Raw genomic sequence first — 18,762 nt, 5'->3', positions numbered from 1 at the left:
CAAGGACCTGCATGTCTTTGGCAAAGTGGGAGGCGGAGTTGAAATGTTCAGCCACGGAGCGTTGGGGTTGGTTGGTGCGGGTGTCCCGGAGACGTTCTCTAAAGTGCTCTGCAAGAAGGCGTCCAGTCTTCCCAATGTAGAGGAGACCATATCGGGAGCAACGAATACAATAATTGTGGAATTGCAGGTGAAACTTTGATGGATGTGGAAGGCTCCTTTGGGGCCTTGGATGGTGGTGAGGGGGGAGGTGTGGGTGCAGGTTTTGCAATTCCTGTGGTGGCAGGGGAAGGTGCCAGGAGTGGAGGGTGGGTTGTTAGGGGGCGTGGACCTGACCAGGTAGTTGAGGAGTGAGTGGTCTTTGCAGAAAGCAGATAGGGATGGGGAGAGAAATATATCCCTGGTGGTGCGGTCCCTTCAGAAGTGGCGGAAATGTTGGTGGATGATGCGATTTGTGCAGAAGTTGATGGGGCAGAAGGTGAGGACTGGGGGGGTGGGGGGGTTCTGTCCTTGTTGCAGTTGGAGAGGTGGGGTTCGAGGGCGCAGGGGTGGAACGTGGATGAGATGCGTTGGAGGGCATCTTCAACCACGTGGGAGGGGAAGTTTCGGTCTTTAAAGAAGAAGGACATGTGGTGTGTTCTGTGGTGGAACTGGTCCTCCTGGGAGCAGATTCGGTGGAGGCAGAGGAATTGGGAATACGGGATAACATTTTTGCAGGAGGTAGGGTGGGAGGAGGTGTAATCCAGGTGTAACCTACACCACGCAGACTGAAATGATTCAAGAGGGCAGATCACACTTCTACTTCTCAAGGGCAAATAGTAATGAACAACAAATGTGGCCTTGCCAGCAAAGTCTAAATTCTATGAACGAACCATGTAAAATTCCTGAAATTTGATCATAGAATCTCAGCTGACCATCTCTGAGGTAGACTGGCACTTCTACTTTTGAATGAAACAATAAACTTGAGGGCCTAATTGCTGTGGTCAGGTGGATGCATAGATCCTGTGAAGGTAGCTCGTGTTTAATTGAACTTATTCTGTACGTTGGTGTGGCCATTGAAGCATCACTGTCACATCCCTTTAGAAAGTTGGCAGTGTAAAACTGGAAATGGTATAAATGTTTAGTTTGAAGATTTTTAATTTTTAATTTACAAACTCAGCAGTTTTTCAGTTGCATGCTCCTTTTTCACTCTGACTCCCATAGTTCCCTGATAAACCAACTCAGAGGTGGTTGTCACGCACTTTATTTTATGACTTATTAGAAAGTACAGAATATTGTGATGTCACCAAGTGGAAGATTTGTATTATTGTAATAAGAATGTCAATTGCAGCTCAATTTTTCTGTCTGACTCAGTTCTGAAGAAGTCATACCAAACTCCAAAATGTTAATTCAGTCTCCTCTCTTTTTATTTTCCACAGATGCTGCCAGACCTGCTGAGTTTCTCCAGCATTCTCTGTTTGTTATCCGATTATTATCTTTTTGTGGGAGCTTGCTATGTGCAAATTGTCTGCCATGTTTCCTACAATAGTGACTGTGCTTCAAAGCACTTAATTGGCTGTATCATGCTGAGGGATTACTGAAGTTGTGAAAGGAACTAGATAAATGCAAGTGTTTTTATTATGCCCACATATGGAAAACAAAACACATGTAATGATGATGTGATTCTCATTGAGAAACTTAGCTCACGCAAAGATTTGTAAATTATAGCAGCTGTACAGTAACAAACATTCCTGTTTGTTGACACCTAGTTTTTGTCCTTTCTATCAGGTTGATGAATAAATATTTTTGTGTACACATATAGAAGTCCAGTCCTTTATTAAGTTGGGTATTAACTAAACAGACAATACATGAAAAAATATTTTGTATGAGCTCGTACTGAAGGAGCTACAAAAAATGTAGATTATCTCTGTTCAAATTGTTGAGCTTGAAGTTTGCTGATTCTCACTTTAGTCCTTTTAGTGGAAACAATATAAATATTTTAAAGTTCAATTTAAGTCACTGCGCTTTGAGCCCATTTGAAGCCTGTCCTCTCATTTCTTAGAACCAGTGTACGTTGATTAGGATAGTCTCCTCCAAATCTGTTCCACACAATGTTTTTTAATAGATTCGGTACACTGATAGGCTGTGGACTTGTTGTACTCTAGATGACAAGGCAGTAGAGGACAGAACCTGCATTGCGGTGTGCATGCCCAATAAATGAGTTGACCTCATCTTATCCTGTAAAGTTAGCCATCCTTTTTGTTATAGCTTATTGTGGATTCTGAACTAGCTGAATGTTTATATCCTGGTGTTTCTGTTTAAACATTCTGAGTATGGCTTGCAAAGCTAACTACAGTGCAGTAAATTGCATACAGAAAGGTTAACTAATGTAGATTAAAGTAATGTGATGTAAAATCAAAAGGTTAGCTGTTCCTTAAAGACCAAATCTTTTGTAAATGTATAAAAAGACATTTTTGTGGCTACATGGCCTTTGGTTGTGGTTTGAGGACTAGTTGAGAAATTGCAGCTGTCATACTAACAAATACTGGAAACTAAAAAAGGAATGTGTAGAATAATTAGATGATCCTTTTAGGGAAACTTACTGTGTATTAGGAGACTATTTACTGCACCTGCCATGGATTTGATGTATCTCTCTTGGGTTGCTCTCATACTAACCATATTTCTGTGCTGTGGAAACAGAATATATTAGTCTCTGAGGATTTTCACAATCTGCTAAGAGTGGTGCATTATTCTTGTGATTCTTAAATTCATTCCTTCAAAACTGATATGAGGTTTTTTCACCTGGTGTTAAGCTTAGAAGTCATATAGCAGATTTTCTAGTAGACAGTGAGACAGTTGCATGTCACAGGTAGAAATGTTTTAAGTGCTTTAATACACTGGAAGGCATAGGCTGTAAAGTCATATCCATGCCCTAGACTATTCAGTTACAACGTGCAAGTGAAGTTATTCAGTTTTTCTTCTTTGTTAACTGTATTTAGCTATAAAACATAAACCATTGATTTTGTTTCCTAATCCAAGCTCTTTTCCCTTGCCACCAACTGTCTCTTTCCTTAGCAACTATCCGATGCTTGGTATTGGATGTAGTCTTAAGGTAGACTACTTGTAGACATTGACATCATCCTTAAACCGTTCATTCCTGTAACATTGCCTGACTCAGCCCTTACCTCTAGGAGAAAGTGAGGACTGCAGATGATGGAGATCAGAGTTGAAAAATGTGTTGCTGGAAAAGCGCAGCAGGTCAGGCAGCATCCAAAGAGCAGGAGAATCGACGTTTCGGGCATGAGCATTCCTGAAGAAGGGCTCATGCCCGAAACGTCGATTCTCCTGCGCTTTTCCAGCAACACATTTTTCAGCTCAGCACTTACCTCAGCTGATCTGCTGCTGAAACTCTTGTCCATATCTTTGGTAAACATAGACTTTATCGTATCAACAGATTGGAACAACGGGGTCTACTCTCCAACGCTTGAGGCCATTCTGAACTCTGCTGCCTCAGTCTGATCTTTCACCAAGTCTTTGCTGACCTACATAGATCTTCGTCAAGCAACGTTTCAATTTTAAAATGCATGCTTTTGTTTTTGAATGCCTCCATGGTTTTTCCCATCCCTGTCTCTGTAAATTGTTTCAATCTGCTGTCTCTGGCCTCATAAGATATCTAATTTTATTCCCTTTACCACTTCCAGCTGCCCAGGCCCTAAGCTCTGCACCTGCTTTCATCACCTCCCTACCTTTCTTTCTACCCTTAAGATGTTCCTTAAAATCAATGTTGAAACTTTTAGTTATCTAACCTAGTATCCTGTTATGTGGCTCATTGTCAGATTTAGTTTAATTACTTTAAAAATGCTACATAAATGGGAGCTAATACTTTTCAAGAGTTTATGTAAGCAGACATGATTATATGCCATTTGTTGGACAGAAGAAGAGAGAGCTTGGATTTATAAAAGAACATTTTACAACTAAAGTACATCTGAAGTGTTCCTGGTGTTATATTTATCCTTTAACACTATGAAATACAGGTGATTTGGTTATCACCTCATTATGGGTTCTAGAACCTTATTCCATATAAATTGGCTTCTATGTTGAAGCAAGATCTGGTGTAGATTGTTCTAATATAGACATTACTATTGTGAAGAAGATCTTGCATTTATGTAGCATCTTCATAATTGTTAGCTCTTCCAAAGCACTGTAATCTTATTGAGTACTTTTAAAGTGTCACCATTGGCCTAAAATAGGGCAGCCAAATCATACAGTGCAAACTCTAACAAGCTATTAGCAGTGTAACACCCTTCAGTGTGGTTCTGTAGTTCAGCTTGAACAATATTTTTGAATAGAGTTTGAAACTGCTACGTCCTGATTCAAGGACAAGAGAACTGGAATGACATTATGAGCTTTGAGATTGTGTAATTTTGTTTTCCTTTTTTTTTCCCCTTTAAATCAAATATTGATTTCACACTTTCCATTGTTCCTGGGCTAACGTTTGTAAGCTTATTGACAGATGCAAAAGGGACAGCAGCTTAAAAAATAGTTGAATCTGGTAATGATCTGCTACCAGAGGGCAGGGAGTCAGTCTATCAAAGCTTTAGTTTACTATTTATTTTGCTCTTTGATATTTAATAATTGCAACAAATCAGTTATGGAAGAAACAACATTTTGAGGGTTTGAGAGCTGAAATGTTAAACAAGATGCCATCATGTAACTTAGATTAGATTCCCTACAGTATGGAAACAGCCCCTTTGGCCCAACCAGTCCACACTGACCCTCCAAAGAGTAACCCACCCAGACCCATTTCCCTGTGACTAATGCACCTAACACTATGGGCAATTAGGCGTGAAAGATTCACCTAACCTGCACATCTTTGGATTGTGGGATGAAACTGGAGCATCCGGAAGAAACCCACGCAGACACAGGGAGAATGTGTGGAGTTTGCACAGTGTGGGTGTGAGATGTTGGACAGTAACTGTCTTATCAGTGAGTAGTTTGGATGTATCTTTCTCTGGCCACATTGGATGAATGTTGTGTCTGGTGGAAGATTTTGTTACCTATTTTGTGTTTAACAAGCGTCTCACTTTTGATCAAAGAGGAAACGAGTTTAAAATTTGGCTTGGTGGTAAAATTTTTCAGGGTCAGTAATGTGAAGGGCTTTTGCCTTGGTTTTAGATTTCACACTTTAACAATTGCATGCCACTCTGTGTTAATCCAAAGGTGTTGGAAATAGGACCTGACTATCTCTGCAATTGCAGTACATAGGTTGTTCATATCACAGCTGCTGAGGAATGCAGGTCTCCAGTGTGGCACCATCACTGCATGCATGACTACAAAGAAAAATGTCACACGGTATATTTCAGGGGATGTTTTGATTTATGGCTAAAGTCACATTTTTTGTTCCAAATTCTTTTCTAATCAGGTTTCTCTTGGGGATTGTCGAGACGAGACACTGAAATCTTTGCCCTTACTGGCACGCTGGTACCAACGTGTTCAGGAAGTATTTGGAGTGAAAAAGGCGGCTGCAAGCTGTGACATTCATCTTCTCAACCTCTCTGCTCCTTCGCCTTCCCCTGCTGTGGCAGTTTCGAGCTCTTGTGAACCTAAGAACGACAAGGATGAAACCACAGACTTCCACTTCCGAGGTGGCCCAAGGCCCACCATGAACAAGCTAGAAGTAACTTAATATTTTTATGATATTAACATTTCCTTGATGTCATATTTCACATTATAGAGACACAAAACACTACAATATTTATTACCTTGTAAACTTGCCCTGTGTGAAAATATTCTTCTTATAATTGCCTGTCAACTGAACTCTAGTTGTTCGCCAGTAACCTTTGACTGACTGACATTGCAGGCAACATGGAATATTGGAAGGATTTGAGACTCCAGTCAGAAATGCTATTCTTGAATGATTAAATCTGCAGTATTTTCTGTTTGCGATTGAAATGTTTTATAATTGCAGCACACAAGAGTGTTTTCTTCAGGATTGGTATATACATAGAGGTGGGTTATTAAAAGGCAAAAGGGAGTGAGATGGTTTTGGAATATATTTCTAAAGAGCAAACAAATTTGTTGAAGTTCTGATGGAAGAATGGTGTAGCAGAACAGATCATGGACCAGAGTTAGAGGTTACAGGTTGGAACATCTGGTAGGAGTGTATTGCCAAGATAAAGAGAAGTGAGACTCTGGAGGCTTTTGTAAAGGAGTTTGAGATTTTTACTGCCTTTCTGAAATACTTAGTACAGACATGGATGTAGGATCTATAGGGCTTTGAATAAGCTGAATTCAGGCAAAGCTGATGTATGGAGGTAAGAATTCAGGTATGGAAGGAAGTGAGGAGGAGTTTAGATGAGGAATTCAGTAGCAGTGGGGGATAGAGTGGGAAGTTCTCTAGGTTCAATTGCTGCACCAGCTGAGGTTACCATGTAGGTCTCGCTTTCTCAACCTCTTCCCCTTGCCTGAGGCATGGTGAACCTCAGGTTCAACCATCACCAGTCAGCTCTCTCTGATGAGAGGGCATCTCTACGGTCCTCTGGGTCTATGACAACTTTACCTTTCATAAGCTCAGTGCTCGCACTTTGATAAACGGCTCAGTTTTGCGATTGGTTGCCACGTAAAACCCTATTAGGTGCCTGGGCAAGGTGATGCAGCAAAAACAGTTGGCATGTTGGACCAGAGCCAACGATGATAGTTTTGTCTCTGTTTATTGCAGGAAATATTCAATTTATCAAGAGGTTCATGTCACCTGGACAATTGTTAACCTTGGGGGAAGTGATGTGGTGATAATATCACTAGACTAATAATCCAGAGGGGCAAGTGAATGATCTGGGGACACTAGTGCAAATCCTACAATGATCCTATTGATGGAATTTAAGTTCAATCAATAAATTTAGAATAGAAAGCCAGTAATGGTGACCATGAAATCGCCTTGGCGTTTTCGTAAAACTGTCTGACTGCAAACCCACAGCATTGTGGTTAGTTGTTAGCTGCTCTTTGCAGTGATTGAGTAAGTAATTGTGTTTAAAGGAAATTAAGGAAGGGCAACAAATACTAACCCTGCCAGCAATGTCTACATCACACTGAAGTATAAAGTGCACTGATGAGTGCTTCATTTAGTGTGTTGAGTCTGCAAGGTCAGCCTATGCAGTAACCAACTGGTTTAGGACTTATATCATAGAAAAATACAGCGCAGTACAGGCTCTTTGGCCCTTGATGTTGCGCCGATCCAAGCCCACCTAACCTACACTAGCCCACTATCCTCCATATGCCTATCCAATACCCGGTTAAATGCCCATAAAGAGGGAGAGTCCACCACTGCTACTGGCAGGGCATTCCATGAACTCACGACTCGCTGAGTAAAGAATCTACCCCTAACATCTGTCCTATGCTTACCACCCCTTAATTTGCAGTCAATGTGCTGCATTTACTGTTGTATTAATTCTACTTGGGTGGAGAAATAGAGCAGGATGACATTGTTATACCCATCAAAACTGACCTTGAAAATTGGATGATGTTCAAAAGCAGCTTATGAAAGTTTAGCAGCTGGGAGCCAAGGGTGGAACCACGTAGAGATTAATTTGTGGGTGGAAAACACAGTTACATCAATAGTTAATTTGTATTTGGCTTGCACAAAACTTAGGTTTTAAAAGCTTTTAGATGTTTGGATAGAAAATGAAGAGAAGAATGGTGATTCAGTTTTAGGTTCCTGAGAAAGAGTGAGTTTGAGGAGAGGGTGATGTGGAAGAGTGTATTAGATTCTGTGTTGCTGAGAATGAATAAAGAGAAACTCAATAGAAACAGACTCCGTGATTAAACTAGGGAATGTTATGGATGCAATGGAGATGTAGATGGAAAACTCTTGTCTGAAGTTGCAGGGCAAGACACTATCAAATTTTGTCTCCAAATGTATATATCAAAATGCACAGTTTCAGCTGGTTCAGGAAGAAACAAGATACTTAAAAAGAGGATGCGCATATTTAAATTAGCACAACTGAAGGAAATATGTCATATAATTTGAATAAAGTTGACATTTTTTCCCCGAAATCTAGAATATCTAATAAATTTGATCAAAGTCTCTCAAATTGGTAGATTTTCATTACCATTTTAATGAAGACCTGAGAATGTCTGGAATTCTGAGTGTGTCATAAATGTCAGAAGATATATAGCCTCAAAGATTAAAATGCACAATAATTCTAAGGATGTTTATCAGTGGTAATTATCAGAAACAAATACAAAGAGCAAGGCAAATAACAAGTTTATGTTTAAGCATGTGCTTCTGAACTGCTAGTTTTTACTTATGATACAGCAATGTTTTGTTGATGCATGTGTATTTTTTAAACATTTTCAAATATGCTCCACCTGTCAGTGGATAATTTATATTTTGATGTTACTGGAAGTAGAATGTCAACTCTTCATATCATTGTTTTCCAGTTTTCCCAAGCTAATTACTATACTCTTAAGAATTTGTAAACATCCCAAGCGCTTGAAAGAGGAACTGAATTATACTGAATATTTTCCAGTTTAAGTCGTTAACTGCTGATAAAGCAATTATCATGCACTTCAAGCTAAGTGCTATTTTCTTTATATTAGAGTCATAAAGTCATAGAGATATACAGCATGAAAACAGACCATTCGGTCCAACTCCTCCATGCTGACCAGATATCCTAAATTAATCTAGTCCCATTTGCCCATATCCCTCTAAACCCTTCCTATTCATATACCCATCCAGATGCCTTTTAAATGATTTAATTGTACCAGCCTCCGCCACTCCTCTGGCAGTTCATTCTATACACATACCATGCTCTGCATGAAAACGTTGCCCCTTAGATCCCTTTTAAGTCTTTCTCCTTTCACCCTCTCATTCTGGATGCCCCCCACCCTTGTCTATTTGCCCTTTCCATGCCCCTCATGATTTTATAAACCTGTATAAGGTCACCCCTTAGTCTCTGACTCTGCAGGGAAAACAGCCACAGCCTATTCAGCCTCTCCTTAGAGCTTTATGGGATGTGGTGGTTGCTGACCAATATTTATTGCTCATCCCTGATTGCTCCCGAGAAGGTGATGGTGAGCTGCCTTCTTGAATTGTTGCAGTTCTTGGGATATAGGGACAACCAGAGCCCAGATAGCGTGGGAGTTCCAGGACTTTGACCAACTGTAGTGAAGGAATAGTGGTATAGTTAATTCAGAGTCAGGTGGTGTGTGGCTTGGAGGGGAACTTTCAGGATGTGGTGTTCCCATGTATCTGCTGCCCTTTTTCTTCCAGGTGTTGAGTTTGCAAGTTTGGAAGATGCTGTTTCGTGGAGTCTTGACAGGTTTCAACAATGCATTTTCTAGGTGATACAGATTGCTGCCACTGTGCACTGGTGGTGAAGTGAGTGATTGTTGAAGGTTGGACGCAGGGTGCTAATCAAGCAAATAATGGAATAATGAACAACTTAATTCAATAATTTCTGCAGCAATATCCCTAACAATTTCATAACTTTGAATTTCATTTACCCAATCCTATCGTTCTGTCTTTTCATGACAACTCGTGCTGAAGTTATTTATATTCACCTGTAGTTTTTAAAGTTAGATTCTGAATGAAGTGAGTAAGGAAGTAAAGAAGGAAGGAAGGAACTAAGGAAGAATGGATGGAAGGAAAAACAGGAAGGAAGGAAGGAATGAAAGTAGTAATGAATGAAGGAAGGAAGGAAAGAAGGAATGAATTAATGAAGGACGGAAGCAAGGAAGTGGGGAAGGAAGAACTGAAGGGAGGAAGGAACGATGGAAGGAAGGCACAAATGAAGGACGGTAAGAAAAAAGAAAGGAAAGAAGAAAAGTAACGATGAAGAAAGGAAGGAAGCCATGAAGGAAGGAATGAACAAAGAAAGGAAAGACGGAAGGAAGGAATGAAGGAAGGAAGGGATGAAGGAAGGATGGATGGAAGGAATGAATGCAGGAAGGAAGGATGGATGGAAGGGAGGAAAGAAGGAAGGAAGGTATGAGGAGATAAAGGAATGAAGGAAGAAATGAAAGAAGGAAGGAAGGTATGAAGAGATAAAGGAATGAAGGAAGAAATGAAAGAAGGAAGGAAGGAAGGTAGGAAGGAAAAAGGGAAGGAAGGGAGGAAGGAAGGAATGCAGGAAGGAATGAATGAAGGAAGAAAGGAAAGATGCAAAAAAGGGAAGCTGGAAGGAAAGAAGAAAGGAAGAAATGATGGTCAAAAGGAAAGAAGGAAGGAAAGACGGGAGGAAGGAACAAACGAATGATGGAAGGAAGGAAAGCCGAAACTGTAGTAAGTTTCTGATTGTCAGAATTAGCTATGTTGTCATGAGTGTCATAGCCATGGATTCAATCCCTAGTGCAGGACTTGAGCACCAAACCTGGTCTGACATGTCATGATACTGAGGGAGTGTTGCTTTGTCAGAAATCTCTTGAAAAGTTGTTAAACTAATTCTCCATCATTACTGATACAGGAATACAACAAAACACATAATACAGCAATACAAATGTTTTGTTGATGCATAAGTGAAAACTAGTAGTTCAGAAGCACATGCTTAAACATAAACTCTTAATGTACCTTGTTCTTTGAAATTGTTTCTGATAATTGCATGTAAAAGGTCCCGTTGATGTTCTGGCCTAGCATTTATCCCTCAACCAACATCAGCATTATCAGTCTTTATCTTGCTGATGCTTGTTTCCTTACAAAAAAGTGATAAAAGTTGTGCACATCTCCCTTTGAGCCTGCTCCGCATTTAATAAGATCGTGGCTCATCTGATTTTAGCCTCAACTCCACATTTCTGAAAATTCCTGATGATCTTCTCCCTTTTCTAATCAAGAATCTATCTATTTTAGTTACTTGTATGATGTAGGGTGGCTCAGTGGTTAGCACTGCTGCCACACAGCGCCAGGCACCCAGGTTCAACTCCTGCCTCAGGCAATTGTGCACATTCTCCCTGTGTCTGTGTGGGTTTCCTCCGGGTGTTCCGGTTTCCTCCCATAGTCCAAAGGTGTGCAGGTTAGGTGAATTGGCCAAGCTAAATTGCCCATAGTATTAGGGGTAAATGTAGGGTAATGTGTCTGGTTGGGTTGCTCTTCGGAGGATCGGTGTGGACTTGTTGGGCCGAAGGGCCTGTTTCCACACTGTAGGGAATCTAATCTAATGTACTCCATTGTCTGAGACTCCCTGAGATCATGAAGGCGCTATATATAAATTATATTTCTTTCTTTGAGGTGCAGGAACATGCCCTATTAAGATGAACCTCATGTCCTTGATATGCCATACAGTCAGGCCATTGATAGCTTGCTTTCAGAATTCTCATTATTGATTCTGGGTTTCCAATAACCACATCCATTGACTAAGTTTCAACCAATTTCCAGTTGCAGTAATTAGAGCCACAGAGTTCCACAGCAGAAAATGAACAAAAACTGATGAAAAGCTTATGCTTGAGGCATCGACTCCCCTGCTCCTTAGATACTGCTTGAACTTCCTCAGCACCACACTTTTTGACTCTGATCTCCAACATCTGCAGTCCTCACTTCCTTCCACAGCAGAATAGACCGTTATAACTATAATTCAATCCATTCTCAAGGGAATGTAGGTTAGTTTGAGCTGAGAGTAGGATAAAAGATTGGCACAACATTGAAGGCCAGAGAACCTGTACTATGTTCTATATCTATGTTGGTCACATATTAGCGTAATTCCAAAAAAACTTTGTCTTCAAATATCGATCTAATTTTCCTGTAGAAGTAGTATGATTTGGTTAAGAAAAAGGAGGAAGCATACGTTAGGTATAGATAGGATCGATCGGGTGAATCTGTAGAAGAGTATAAAGGCAGTAGGAGTGTACTGAAGAGGGAAATCAGGAGGGCAAAAAGGGGGCATGAGATAGCTTTGGCAAATAGAATTAAGGAAAATTCAAAGGGTAATTACAAATACATTAAGGACAAAAGGATAACTAGGGAGAGATAGCGCCCCTCAAAGATCAGCAAGGTGGCCTTTGTGTGGAGCCACAGGAGATGGGGGAGATACTAAATGAGTTTTTTTTGCATCCGTGTTTACTGTGGAAAAGGACCTGGAAGATATAGAATGTAGGGAAATAGATGGTGGTAACTTGAAAAATGTCCAGGAAGTGCTGGATGTCTTGAAACGGATTAAAATGGATAAATCCCCAGGACCTAATCAGATGTACCCTAGAACTCTGTGGGAAGCTAGGGAAGTGATTGCTGGGCCTCTTGCTGATGTATTTGTATCATCAATAGTCACAGTGAGGTGCTGGAAGACTGGAGATTGGCTAACATGGTGTCACTATTTAAGAAGGGTGGTAAGGAGAGCCAGGGAACTATAGACCAGTGAGCCTGACATCGGTGGTGGGCACGTTACTGGAAGGAATCTGAGGGACAGGATGTACATGTATTTGCAAAGGCAAGGACTGATTAGGGATAGTCAACATGGCTTTGTTGTGAGAAATCATGTCTCACAAACTTGATTGAATTTTTTTGAAGAAGTGACAAAGAGGATTAATGAGGGCAGAGCGGGAGACGTGATTTGTATGGACTTCTGTAAGGCATTTGACAAGATTCCCCATGGGAGACTGGTTAGCAAGGTTATATCTAATCGAATACAGGGAGAACAAGCCATTTGGATACAGAACTGGCTCAAAGATAGAAGACAGAGGGTGGTGGTAAAGGGTTGTTTTTCAAACTGGAGACCTGTGACCAGTGGAGTGCCACAAGGTCCAACAAGGATCTGTGTTGGGTCTACTACTTTTCATCATTCATATAAATGATTTGGATGTGAGCTTTAAGAGGTACAGTTAGTAAGTTTGCAGATGACACCAAAGTTGGAAGTGTCGTGGACAGCGAATAAGGTTACCTCAGATTACAACAGGATCTTGATCCGATGGGGCCAATGGTTTGAGAAGTGGGAGATGAAGTTTAATTTAGACAAATGAAAGGTGCTGCATTTTGGGAAAGCAAATCCTAGCAGGACTCATACACTTAATGGTAAGGTGATAGGAAGTGTTGCTGAACAAAGAGACCTTGGAGTGCAGGTTCATAGTTTCTTGAAGGTGGAGTCACAGGTTGATAGGACAGTGAAGATGGCATTTGGTATATTTTCCTTTATTGGTCAGAGTATTGAGTACAGGAGTTGGGAGGTATGGCTGTACAGGACATTGGTTAGGCCACGATTGGAATATTATGTGCAATTCTGGTCTCCTTCCTATTGGAAAGATGTTGTGAAACTTGAAAAGGTTCAGAAAAAATTTACAAGGATATTGCCACGGTTGGAGATTTGAGCTATAGGGAGAGGTTGAATTGGCTGGGGCTGTTTTCCCTGGAGCGTCAGAGGCTGAGAGGTGACATTATATAGAGATTTATAAAATCATGAGAGGCATGGATAGAAAATATAGACAAAGTCTTTTCCCTCGAATGAGGAGTCCAGAACTAGAGGGCATAGGTTTAGGGTGAGAAGGAAAAGATATAAAAGAGACCTAAGGGGCAACTTTTTCATGCAGAGGGTGGTATGTGTATGGAACGAGCTGCCAGACGAAGTGGTGGAGGCTGGTACACTTGCAACATTTAAGAGGCCTCTGGATGATTGTATGAATAGGAAGAATCTAGTCCCACCTTTCCTATTTCAAATGGGCTGGGTGCTGGCAGGTGGGACTAGATTGGGTCAGCATGGACAAGTTGGACCGAAGGGTCTGTTTCTGTGTTGTACATCTCTATGACTCTTTAGTACCTTGCAAAGACTACTGCAACTTAATGTTGAATAGTGATGTATTATGAAATAACTAAAAAATGTCTCCTGTCTACAAATAGGAGAATGGAATTTCAGCACATTTCACATCACATCCGTATCCATCGTGGAGCCTGGATTGGGGAAACCTTCCAGTAGCTGTCAATCCCATAGAAGGCAAGAATATTCTTTGTACTTCTCTTTTTGCTTTGGCAGTGTTTGCCCCCAACATAACCTTGTTGTTCCATGATCCCTTCTGGTGTCCAGGTCATGTTGTGCTATCATTGACCTCTGTCGCTATTGCTGATCTCTTCAAAAAGTCAGATCTTTTATGTCAGAGTTGCTCTGTTACCAACCATTGAGGTGAGGTATTTCTTATTTTATTACGTCTCCATTGACTTTGAAACATGATTACCAATATTTTTTAAAACAGTGCTTTTTTTTGATCTGCTCAAAAATCCATTGTCTGCCCTCTGGAACCTGTGCAGATGCAGTATTGAATTGTTTTTTTTTGTCAATCCAGATTCAAATGCTCTCTTTCTGTTGCACTACTGTATATTTTCCATGTCTGGCCCAGTCTCTTAGGGCCGTTCTTCATTGTTTGAAGGACTGAGCATCCAAACAGGTCTAGCTCCTTTTGATACATTTTATAATCTATGCAAACTTCTTATTGTGCCTTTAACGCAGATAGCTATTTAGATAAACATGATGGAGTTATTCTGGCAGTTTGCATAGCTTCTTTCTCAAAAGTTGTAAGAATTGGTGGGAATAATTTTTTTTTAAAACAAAGCTTCGATAATAATTGCAGCAGATTTCATTTACATTATATTAACTTTATAATGTGATGTAAATTTAGTACATAGCCTGTATCTTTCTATGTTTTTTATATACCTCTGCTCTGATGATGTTAATTGTTAGTAAAATGTAGACGTATTATAGGTTCGAGTAGTACACGGGTAAATTTCTTGCAACCAGTATATAAAGGACAGGATGAGAAAGTCAGTCCTAACTTGGTTTTATTCACAAGTACAAGTATTTACTCCTAACTCTACAATGTTATTTAATGCATCAATACTAATAAATATTTCTCTGCACTCTTTTTTTTGAGAACCAAATCAAACAAACGAATGATCAAATGATTCAGGCCTTTAAGAGGTACAAATCTTTGTGCACAGGTGTTTATCTGAAACATGCCCTTCCATCTGTAGACACTTAACCTTAAGTTGTGCAATTAACGTATACGATGTCCAGGGGTTCCAGGGGTCTTGTAATAGTATGCTATCTCTGGGCCAAAAGATCCGAGTGTGCCATACATGTCTAACAGTTTGGTTTAAAAAAAACGTTTTTTAATATAATGTTCAAGAGTATTCATAGCTGTTGAATCTCCCTGTCATGATAAATGTATTTTTTGGGAATTAACATGCCTCTAGTGCAATTGCATTGCTGTGGTTCCCTGCGTTTTGGTGGTTCGTTGTGGGGATTAAAAAAAATGGATTTTCTACCCAGCCACCCCCATCCAACTTTTTTCACAAAGAGAAATTTTACTTTTGAATGATTTCACAAAACCCTAACTTTTAAATATGAACCAAATCCCACCCCCCACCCCATTTTGCTGTGATTTGTGGACTTTATATTATTGAAAACCCAGCAGTTAAAATGCTAGCAGGTGTAAACGAATTGGAGGTTTAGTGGGAGGTGTCCAGTCATCATTTTTAAACACCGTGTCATTCCATTCCCACAGGAATAAAATCAAACTGGGAATGTTAATTTATGTTGTGCAGTTCACTCAGCCTGTTTTCTTTTAGTCTGATAAGAGGTTAAATAGTTTGCTTGTATTTCATATTTGGAGACTTTTCTGATTTATACTCCTATGATTGCCAAATAGCTCAGTCAGTGTACACCCTGAGGAATAGTTCATGAACGGTGGGTCTTTGACCCATTGACCTTTCCAGCTATTTAACTGCTATAGTTAGATTCCACTAAGAAATGCTCATGCTTTGTGCTTGGACACATGTAACCTGCTGTACTTGCTGCAGGCACTGATCTCATCTGGGGAAAAAAAACTCCTTACCTTAAAATTTGATCTCATCTGCTACCTAACACTTTCTGATTCCACACTATGTGTGGCAACAGGGTCTGGAACTGGAGGTGACAGGATGGGAAATGGCAGGGTACAGAGAAGAAGGATGTTCCTGTATATCAATTCAGTGATTATTGGTTTAGGTTGCACCGTGATAGCCATAAAAGACACAGGGAGAAGCAATTGATGAGCAGGAGGAGACGTCTGAAAGACATAATCTTCACCATCATTTGCCCTGTCTTTAAAAATGCTATATGGTATTGAGGCAATTAGAGGCTGAGCACATCCAAATTGCAGGCAAGCTTTAGGCTCCCTGAACAAAACTGGCAGCAGAAAACCCAACTAATCAGACCAAACACGGTAACATCTGTCCCACCCAACTGTTTAGATCTGTTGCTCTATCCTGTGTCATTGGCTTGCAGACTTTTGTTGTAATTTACAAGTGGGATGTGATCATTGCTAGCTGGCCAGTATTTATTGCCCACCTCTGGGTGCCGTTGAGCAGCTGCTAGTAAGCTGCCTTCTTAAACTGCTGTCATCCTTATCTGCTGTAGTCTCCATATTACTGAAGTCCCATAGCACTCCGCTTGACTCTTCACTGTCCTCTGAAATAGCCAAATACAGCCACTCGATTCAAGGGAAATCAGCGATGGGCAACAAATGCTGCCCAAGGCAGCAACATCACATTACGTGAAAGAATAAAGGAAAAAGGTGTACTCTTTTTGCAGAGGTGAGGACTCTAGAATCTCCCCTCCACCCTGCTGTTTCCATGGAGTTATGCGCATTTTGTTAGGAGGCACGGTCATGGCACCTCAATGTGATTGTGAACTATGGAGGATCCCTGGAGTCAGAGTTCAAAAGCTGTTGCGTCACTTCTTGTGTCATAATGTAATGCTGCATGATATATTTCTCTAGCATGGAAAGGTATAAGTAGTGTAGGTTGGCACTAAGCTCCAGAAATGGGATTGTAATTTTGGGAAATTATTCAACTTGTGATTTCTACCTTGAATATTAAAGTCCACCCCATAATCTTTCTGTTTCTAGACTTGTCACTCTGCTGGTTAGATTAATAATCTACATGTTTATGTTCAAAGCTCACCAGAGCAGTTTGAGAACTTAAATACATTTTTATTCTAAAATCTGGAAGCAAAAAGCTGATACAAGTAAAACCTACCACAAAGCCATTGGGTTGTCTTAAAATCCAGCATGTTCCCTTATATTCCTTTTAAGGAAGGAAACCTGCAGTGCTTTCCTAATGTAGTCTATTTCGGTTTTAATTGCCATTTTGTAAAAAAAAATGTTTTTATTGAAAAATCTTTCTTTACAAAATTAGAAAGTTACAGAAAATGAAAATATAGCATCATAACATCAAAAACAACAGTAACCCAACCACTATACTACTCTACCAAATAAATCAAAACTACACTTAATGAATCAATCAATAAATAAATAACACCGCTCAGTGCAACAAGACCATAGCTCTCCACTTTTGAGTTATTAAACCCACATTTGTTTGAAATTCTTCCCCTCATGGCCCTAGGCCTATCAGACCAAAGCATCATGGCGAGACAAAAGTCCTAATCAAAGTGGCTGACAGATCTTCTTCTAAGTAATTCAAAAAGGACTGCCATGTCTTGTAAAAGTTGTCCGTTTTCTGGTGCACAATATATGTAAAAGTCTAAAGGACTGTGTTCGATAGTTGACATACACCACCCCGACAAACCCGGGGCTTAATTGCCTTCTTAAACAAACCATTCAATGCTGTGAACTGGTAGTTGGTGATGGGCAACCATCCTTGCCACACCCCAGGAATTAATTTAAAAATGTGGTTTTTAAAAACAGGAGTCAGCACTTACATACCGTAAAAAATAAATGCAGGATGCATATGCTTTGCTTTGCCACAGTAACAAACATTATTTGCAAGGTCTATGAGCTTTCAGTATCGTCAGGGACCTCCTGACAACTTTCTTCCTCTCTACTCCAGTAAGTCCAAGGGTATTCAAAATGAAAATAAGAAGAAAGTACTATTGATTCAGTAGTTGAGAACAAATAATTATTTTATACAAAGAATATTTTAAGTGCGTTCTTATATGGAAGAGATAAGCAAGTCTGAATAGTTATTTTCAACTAAGCAAAGTATTTAGCTCTGCTGCCTCACAACACCGGGGTCCTGGGTTTGATTCCACTCTGGTGACTGTCTGTGTGGGGTTTGCACATTCTTCCCGGGGCTGTATGGGTTTCCTCAGAGTGTTCCAGATTCCTCCCGCAGTCCAAAGATGTGCCGGTTAGGTCGATTGGCCATGCTAAATTGCGCATAGTGTCCAGGGATATACAGGCTGTGTGGATTAGCCATGGGAAATGCAAGGTTATAGGGATAGGATAGGGGGTTGGGTCTGTGTGGGATGCTGTTTGGACGGACGATGTGGACTTGATGGGCTGCTTCCAAATTCTGGGATTCCATGCTTCTATGAAGATCCTTTTTTGAACAGTTTTAAAATGTATTTTGAAATCTGTGTCTATACGTGCTCATTATTTCTGTAAACTTCCTGATTTTACTGTAGTAGTTATTCAGGGCAGGCTGAAATGTTTAAGATTCACAGACATCTAAAGAAAAAGAATCGCCTTGCCAAGTCCCCACTCCTAAGGACGTCTTAATGCTTCACTCTCTTGAAGTCATGTAGTTGCACACCACTCTCAAGTATGTTTTCACCTTTTGGCCTGATATTCATTTGTTAAATGTCAGTGATCTGCAGAGTGCTTGTGGCGTTTTAAGCAAGAATCCAATAAACCTGTTGCGCTGCTCTCACAGGTCAAACTTCACATTCACTTGTAAAATGCATTGATTGAGTTACAAATATAGAACAGAAGTATATCAATGACCTGCCGTTTCCTGTTGGTCTGACCATTTGTAGCTGTGGCGTTAATCCTTTGTATGATGTCCTAAATATCGCAATAGTAGATAAACAGAGCATTCAGTGG

The 18,762-nt window shown here is 40.3% G+C and overlaps 1 protein-coding gene across 2 annotated transcripts in view; it reads left to right on the top strand.

The window, feature by feature from the left end:
• Positions 1-18,762, top strand: part of gstcd (glutathione S-transferase, C-terminal domain containing) — a 142,313-nt gene that overhangs the window by 13,547 nt on the left and 110,004 nt on the right. For both annotated transcript variants that reach the window (XR_009647068.1, XM_060851361.1), the window contains exons 4-5: positions 5,399-5,653; positions 13,787-13,880. Coding sequence is in view for 1 of the 2 variants with exons in the window: in XM_060851361.1 (XP_060707344.1) it covers positions 5,399-5,653; positions 13,787-13,880 (349 nt within the window). In the remaining variant the exon portion in view is untranslated. The remainder of the gene's footprint in view (positions 1-5,398; positions 5,654-13,786; positions 13,881-18,762) is intronic.

This window comes from Hemiscyllium ocellatum, chromosome 36 (genome assembly GCF_020745735.1).
Source record: "Hemiscyllium ocellatum isolate sHemOce1 chromosome 36, sHemOce1.pat.X.cur, whole genome shotgun sequence".
Taxonomy (NCBI): Eukaryota; Metazoa; Chordata; class Chondrichthyes; order Orectolobiformes; family Hemiscylliidae; genus Hemiscyllium; species Hemiscyllium ocellatum.
Note: the sequence above shows the minus strand (reverse complement) of the source record. Positions and strands in the feature narration are given on the sequence as shown.